Source organism: Solanum stenotomum, chromosome 6 (assembly GCF_019186545.1).
Source record: "Solanum stenotomum isolate F172 chromosome 6, ASM1918654v1, whole genome shotgun sequence".
Taxonomy (NCBI): Eukaryota; Viridiplantae; Streptophyta; class Magnoliopsida; order Solanales; family Solanaceae; genus Solanum; species Solanum stenotomum.
The window spans coordinates 61962893-61970933 of NC_064287.1; the positions used below are offsets into that span (position 1 = coordinate 61962893).

The following is an 8041-nucleotide window of genomic DNA, read 5'->3' on the forward strand; positions in this document are numbered from 1 at the left end:
ATGTTACCACTATATACTTATTAAATAAAGTTACATATAAGTATATTCATCTGACGTGATTATGTAAATATTTTTTTACGACATGAATACATAAAACTTAAATTACCTTTCGACTTCTATGATGATGTTTGATGCATGCATGGACCTTAGGAAAAGTCTTAAGTATATTTATACATGCGTAACACTTCGACAATGGGGCAAATAAAGTAAATGGTAGAATAGATTGGTCAATTTACTAATTTTTTTAAAATGAAAAGTCCATGATGACAAATTGAATATTTAGTCTATTTGTATAGTTCTATTATTATAAAAATATAAGAGTATGACTGATTTGTTTAATAAAATAGAGAAGAATTTGTCGATACAAGAAAAAATAAATTAATCACATTGCTTGCTTTCCAATGGATTGATCTTAATAGAGCAAAACATAACTTCTGAGATATTATGATACAAAAAAAAATTAGGTCTTCAGGAGTAAAATTTAAAGACCAGAACAAAATAGGGCAAATGTGTTCATGACAAATGGTTATTTTACAATTTAAGTGTGGAAAAGTGACTATTTGTAAATTTTATCCCTATAAACTGCGAAAATCGAGTTTCTAAAAGGTTTTGCAAAAACTAAATTCGAATATCTCAAAAAACAAACACTAACTTCTTTTGAAAAAAATAAATAAAAGCAACTCAAACAGATAGAGGATGCAAACTCAACTTGTGCATATTTTCAAACAAACACTTGTGAAAAAGAATGAATTCTAGTGATACATAAGAACAAAATTTGCTTCAATTTGAGAACTAAGTTCATTTTTTCTTCTTTTGTAGGCATAAAAGAGAGAAATAAGTGTAATATATATAAATAAATATACAAGGAAAAAGAGGCTGTGAATTTCACTTTCTGACTTTGTCATGTGGACGCCAAAAGCCTTTTTTAGCAACAAGAAACTGTTCTTGCTGCAGATTTACTGACCAATGAAGTGATTGAAGAATTGAGCTAAGCTTGTTAAGCATTGGCATTGTGTCTTGAACTAAAACATATCCGCCTGGTCTCACTATTCTATCCATCTCCACAACTACTTCCACCACGTCGCATCTGCGAAAACAGACAGACCAAAAAGTTCGTCTCGTGAGAAAATATAGGATACAAATGAAACCACAGTAGCTACGACTACTCGACTAGGGTTATAGTGGGATGGATAGGATCCCTCCATTCTTAACCAGAAGTCTCGAGTTTAGCTCTAAGAATGAAAAAAGTTCTGTTAAGGAGCGGTTCCCCCCTTTAATGCGCCTTACATGGCGTGAATCTGGATTAGTCAATAACCCAAAAAGGGTACTGAATACTAGGTAAGAAACCACAATGAACAAATTAATCTGAGAAAGTAGTTATTGAACCTTTGAGTTAAATTTCCGAAGAGGAAGCTGGAATGCAGAAGATCATATGTCCGAGGATAGGTATTGAAGGACTCGCACCAGTCGTGGTATATACCAATCAGCCCTCTGTCAAAGATAATGGAGAGAGTATCTGGCTCACTGATGGGAACGACATTCATTACCCAGAGGGGTCGATCAATGATTGCTGAGGCAAACCTGTAAATGTAATTACCATGGAAAGTCACCAAGTTAGGTCAACAGAGAAAATAAAGTTTGAATGGCAATGCGCGTCTCCAATGTAGTTTCTCTCTTACCCTCCATAACCAGCATTCATGTCCATCACGTTCCTCACGCTTGACCAATTAATAGAAAGGCCTCCAAGGTAAACATCTGAGACCAACGCTGCCCAATGTTTTGTGTCCTCATCAAAAATATCTTCATTATCTGTTTTTTGGGATAAGCGTTCAGGTTTATTGTTGAGCCTCTGGGGCCAGGGTGTAGGCCACTCATATGTATTGCCACTGCTGCTCGTGGGGAGTGGTACAAGGCAGCTGTCCAGAGACGCATACCTGCTCGTATGATATAAAAGAGATGATTGGAGCGGAATGATGACAATGTGATGAAGTCAAGGATACAATGATAATGACCATCAAGGTGTATTGAGCATACCATGAACTATTTGATCTATTGTTCTGGTCACATAGACGTGGATTATTTTCTCTGCGGTTCTCATAGCAGGAAGATGAAACCGGCTTTTGATATATAACTAGCCCGACACCAGCTGAGTCAAAAAAAGTCTTCTTCACCACCTTCCAGCATATTGCTTCAGTTAGTGCAACCATAGCTGCAAATGGAAAGAAAGTAAAGTGCCACTTAAAGATAATGAATAACTCACTTCAAGAAGCTTCACTTTTAAGCTCTGTCTTTCTTGGTCTTCACAGAGCTTGTAGAATAAAATTCAGTTATCGCAAACAGAACAAAGGTATAACAATACCAGTACTAGCCTAATTAGCATTCAGATTGAAGCTGATCATTAAATAAAAACTTATAAGAATGTTAATTCAGAGAACTGAGTATCCACGAGTAAACCTTTCCAGACTTTCTTATCTCTTTCGTCATCTCGGTAAACGGGCGTTGCTGACCATACGAAAAACCCTCCAGGCCTAAGTATCCTGTTAAGTTCCATCAATGGTTTCCCTCCTGCAATTTCAGATTGAATTACCGAGTTTAAAACAGTATAGATGATGGTGTTGGAAATTTGAAAATAGTGAACTACCATCTCCATCCCAATGAACCCTGCATCTTGCACAATGAATCATATCATATGCATTATCTGGAAACGCCAGCTTTTGAGTTCCAATGACTGAGAGAGTAGCAGGAATTCCACGTTCGAGTGCAAACTGTATCTGAGCCTCATGTTCATCCTTTGGTGCAAGTGACATGGTAATGACATTTTTATCCAGCAAATACCCACCAAAGCTAGCAACACCACAGCCAACATCTAAAATGACCCTTATATGCTTTCCCCAGTCAATTTCTGGAAAAGTCTGAATGAAAAAGTAAGAAACATCTCAGGTTAAAAATACAATCAGTACCGTAGGGCTCAAGGGATCATCCCAAATTCCCAACATAATGACTGCAGAACAAATGAAAGATGAAGAAATAACCTCTTCCCTACATGAACAAGAAAGCCATTGAAAGAAAAAAAGAAAGGACAAAATTAAAGAACAATGGAAATTAACGAAATAGTACTGCTTCTTCCAGTATACTTGCTGCACACTTAAGAAGCCCAAGATGAAAAAATGAAAAAAAAAAAGAAGCCCAAGACCTCACTCAAAGAATTTCAATTTCAAATTACTCTTTTCTTAGACACTAATCCCTAAGCAGGCAACATAAAAAATCATGAATGAAAATGAAAATAATTAGGTGTTAGTGCATGTAGCCGTGTACGAATAGCTTATAAAACAAATACAACATGATTAGATAACTTGGAGAATACACATTTCAATTGTTTATGGGTATCGTATCACTTTCTTTAATGTAATGATTAATGCTACAAACTTCTCTATAAAATGTACTTGAGAAATCCTATGGCCATTGGCCTAGTATGGAATAACTGTGTATGAACATGAATAACCCTTGGCATCTATCTAGAAGCCTTTGCCTTTTGATTACATAAAAGTAACTTTTTTCTCATAGAATGGTTCTAACTGCATCATTTCATGAAAGAGATATACAGAACCCTACTTGAAAATAACAGAGAAGTATCAATTATCATCTAAATTGACGTATCAAAGATTCACCTGCATTTCATTTTATAGTAGAATTGGTCGAAGGAGCAAGGAGTTAAAAGCTTCTTTGAGACATGTGTAAAGGTTCATATGAAAAACTCAGGACATGCAATATGATGTTCATCAAAGTTGACCAGCCATAACTTCGTCAGTAGAAAATGGATTTTTTCTGATAATCTATCCCTTTGAAATGGTCACAGAACAACGTATAGAGACAATAAAAAACATTATGCATCAAAAGTGGTCACGGCATCCAAACAGTAGCATTTCACATTAAATTTATGGCCAGAAATACAATTTTATTCAATTGACAAAAGCAACGAACTTGGACAAGTATGAAATCCAACAAAGTTTAACAGCAGTCCAAACATATATTGTATACTAATGTAGCTTGATATGATTAAGGACAACATGTATGCAAAGTAGAGACACTACCTTTTGAATTGACTCGATATAGTTAGTCACTCCATCCTTGAACTGTGTTCCACCACCAGGAAAAACAAGATAATCACCAGATTTGACCACCCAATTCTGGTCCTTCTTATATTCCACAAGCTTAGGATGAGGAACGTTGTTATACCATATCTACCCAAGTTAAAATTAAACAAAGAATCAGTTACTGCAAAGGTATTTTGACAAGCCAAGCAAAAGATATGAGTAAATTGAACATGATGCTTTTGGATAAACTCCACATCAAAATCATCAGAGAATTGCAACATGTAAAATGAGGAAATCAATCAGTATTTGAACCTATAATGCCCAGAAGTCAAAGTGAAATGATGGGAAACTTGTAGGTTACAATAAGCCATGAGAGTACATTTGAAGCCAATAAGGCGCTTCAGTAGCAAAGATTTTATTGGCAAACCATATTTGCCCATCAGATATTGCACAAATTTATAATCGCTGTCACCCAATGAATAGTAGGATGGTTGTTCTAAAAAAACTATGGTACCTGTGAGCACTCTGAATAGTTGATAAAATGGTCTCAGCCATGATCATGCCTTTCTGATAGTCTCATTTCACAAGAGAAAAAATAGGGGAAAAAGAGGGGAAAATATTGCTTTTTGGACGATTAAAAATAACTGCAACTGATGATCCATTCACAGTCCATGTTATCCACTAAACGGATGCCGAACAATTTATGCAGCCATGAATGTCCAATCTTTTTCTCTATAAATGTGTGGGTAAGGAAAAACTATTACAGCAACAGCTGCCTAGAAGTAAAAAAAAATGATTTTGACAATCATAGTGCTAACTCTAACAAGAGCACTAGTGCAGGGAGGTATCCAAGGGGAGGGGTGTGGTTTCACATGCATCCATATTCCATACTACTTAAATATAGATGTGCAAGCCTAAGCTTAAACCTTAAAGTGTCATATGGTGAAATGGTTATTGAGTGCACCTGTACGATTGAGTTTGAAGGTTCAATTCGGGTTTATCTTGTGTTTTAACTACGTTTTTTCTTCTATTTCTCATCTTTATACTTGGCTTATTCTTTCAAATATTGAAATATCTATTCTCCTTTTGTAATCATAAAACATTAAATTAAATGTTTATATTAAATCTAGTAGCAGCAGAGGATGTAGCATATAGACAATGGGTTGAACTAAAGACAACATTTCGACATGGAATATACATATATATGTGAAAAATCACTAAAACAAGTCTTTTTAAAAAAAAATAAACCTATAATTTCATAAGTGTAATAGGTTCAACAGTAAGAACGTAATGGTTGAACCCATCAAATTTAAATTGTGGATCCGCCTATCATGATATTGCACCCATCTTCTTGAAATCCTAGATTCTCCCCTACTCTCGCATATCACCCCCAAAATTAAAGCACTGGTAACAGGACAGTCAGTCCTTAACGAAAGCTAAACTTCTCACATCTCTATATACAACCCTTACTATACCTGAACTAACAGCTATAACCACTGTAAGATCCAGCTCCCACTGAACTAACAATTGCCTTTTCTTATAACACTGGTGTCCAAGCCAGCTTGCACGGAGGTAACAGGTAATAGGTTGCCTTTTGGCATTACTGAACTAACAATTGCTTTTTCTTATAACAGTGGTGTCCAGGCCAGCTTGCGCGCAGCTCACTAATGCCACGACGCTACCTGTTACCTCCCACAAGCACAAATACCGAGTAACTCTATCAAAAAGGAAATAAAAACAGTATACCATGTCACAGTTAAAACAAAATTAGAAAACAAATCTTACCACCAAAAAAACCTATCAATCTCACCATGTCCCTGCTCTTAGGCCATGGAACTGGCAGTTTATACCCATCAGGCAGTGGAATCAAACACCTAGGACTTGGGTCAGGACAATGCCTCTCTCTATGCTCCATATGCCTCCTCGATTTCAGCGCTTTTATAGCCTCCGAATTATCAAGACAAGGTATATAATCAACTGCAACTGCACCCTTACACAGCTTCCAATCAAAATTCTCCACACCCAATTCATCGTTTTTCGTATCGTTCAATCCAAAATCCTCAGATGGGTTTGAATCCTTAGTGATTGGATTCAATTGGGTTTGTGAAATTATCGGATTTGAAGAAATGGGTCTCTCAGAATGGTGCTGAGAAATGTCGGTGGCTAGGAAAACAGGGGATTTTTGTGAGTTTGATATGAGGATGAAAGTGACGAAGATTAGTAAAAGGAAAAAGGAGAACAAAAATGGGATTTTGCGTTCTTTGAAGAGGTTTTTCATTGATGATATGGCCATTTTTCTGGGTTCTTGGGAGAGATCAGAGATCAATAATGGAGATTTTTGTAGTGAGATCTGTAGAGAAAACAGAGGTGAAAGAAGTATCTATCAGTCAAAAAATTGATAAAAAAAAATAGTACTACTCCATTACTAATGTTTTTGAATTATAGTTTTTTAAAAAAAGGTGTGAACTTGTAGGTTTATGATTATTTGTGTTATCGTGTTAGTTGCTATGTTTTTTCGATTCAGCTCGATTTGAAATTTATCGATTTAATTATTGGTTATCTATTTGTAGATTTGCTAAATTGTTATAGAATCATCCAGATAAATGTTTTGAAGTTTATCGATTTGGCTATTGATTATCATTCAAATATTAGTTTCTCGATTATTGATCGTCATCGGTTTAATGGTTAAGATTTATTGCCAAAAAAATTATTGAAAATTGAAAATCACTTAGAAATAAGTTGAGAAATCAAATGAACCATGCACATCAGTTGACATATTGCATCTTGCTAAATAAAAACACTATCACATTGTAGAATAATTGAAAGTTTGAGACTACCTGAAATAAAAGTATGAAAACTAAACCTTAAGTCAATGACTTTATATACAAAATGGTATAAGTATAATTATTTTATTTACTATCGGGTTATCAGTTAGCACATTAAGAAAAAACTTTAAACTGTTAAGAATTGATAACCCGATAATAAAAAAAATAATCAAAACAACTATTTAAACCATTAAGTCAATAATGCATTATCGATAAACCAATAACTATTGTTCGATTCGAATTACACTAATGTTTTCTACAATGTTTTATTCTTTTTTGTTTTTAGATTTGAGATACTTGATTCATTTTTCGAAAACAATCTCTCTATTCTATAAGATAATAATAAAATTTATATACACTTTATACTCATCAAACTCGATTGGTAAAATTTTATTAAATATGTTTTTAAAAAAAATAAAAAAGACAAAGAGGGATGGAGCCCATGGGTCATGGGAAGAATTTATCAGCTGACAAGAGAATCTACTGTGGCTGGAATAAAGGCACTTGTACTCTCATGTTTACATTTTATTTGGAATTTTTTTACCTATTATTGTATTACTATTATTTCAAAATGAGTTCAACTAATATACATCGATGATAATTATGTGAAAGACTTAGTTTACTTTCGTTTAAAACGATAAATCTTAATTGCTGAATATACAACATTACAAAATATCAATCTTCTGCCTTTTGAAAATAAAGGCAAATTTAACCCCATTTAATAACGTTAAAGGTATATTTAACTCCAATTATTAATCACGGGATAAATTTGTTCCATTTCGCATATTTCAAAAATAAATTTGACTCTTTTACCCTTTTTTTTACAACCTCCCACTTGTGTGAGAAATAATGATTTAGGTGGACTGGCTCAATAGGTATGGAGCATGGTAGGCCACTCTCACTGGCCACTGCAACACTCTTGACTCAATCCAATCTTGCTGACGACTAATTTCATAAATAGTTGTTTTTTTCATTTTTTATTTTTTATTTTTTATGTTAGGAAGTTATTAAATTATCTTTTACAAATAAGAAAATTAATTTTGTCTTTTCCTTAATTTCTTTTTGTTGTCTTGAAAGTTAGTTAACTCTTAGTATAATTAAGTAACTTAACGCTTTGATGGA

At 34.2% G+C, this 8041-nt stretch overlaps 1 protein-coding gene across 1 annotated transcript; it reads right to left on the minus strand.

Moving 5' to 3' along the window:
• Positions 1–697: 697 nt before the first annotated feature.
• Positions 698–6488, minus strand: LOC125867700 (probable methyltransferase PMT23). The gene is made up of 8 exons (XM_049548267.1): positions 5905–6488; positions 4092–4241; positions 2642–2912; positions 2455–2565; positions 2035–2209; positions 1680–1934; positions 1387–1581; positions 698–1087 (listed from the first exon to the last, which is right to left on the minus strand). Exons 1-8 carry the CDS (start codon positions 6385–6387, stop codon positions 886–888), a joined length of 1842 nt encoding a protein of 613 aa, XP_049404224.1. The 5' UTR covers positions 6388–6488; the 3' UTR covers positions 698–885.
• Between the last annotated feature and the right edge of the window lie 1553 nt (positions 6489–8041).

What these genes read in the sequence shown, in the direction of transcription:
- LOC125867700 (XM_049548267.1), bottom strand. Translation starts at nt 6,387, where the DNA reads ATGGCCATATCATCAATGAAAAACCTCTTCAAAGAACGCAAAATCCCA. An exon ending in ATATCGAGTCAATTCAAAAG is followed by an intron (nt 2,913 to 4,091) that starts GTAGTGTCTCTA and finishes TTTTTCATTCAG; the next exon opens with ACTTTTCCAGAAATTGACTG. An exon ending in ATGAATGCTGGTTATGGAGG is followed by an intron (nt 1,582 to 1,679) that starts GTAAGAGAGAAA and finishes TTACATTTACAG; the next exon opens with GTTTGCCTCAGCAATCATTG.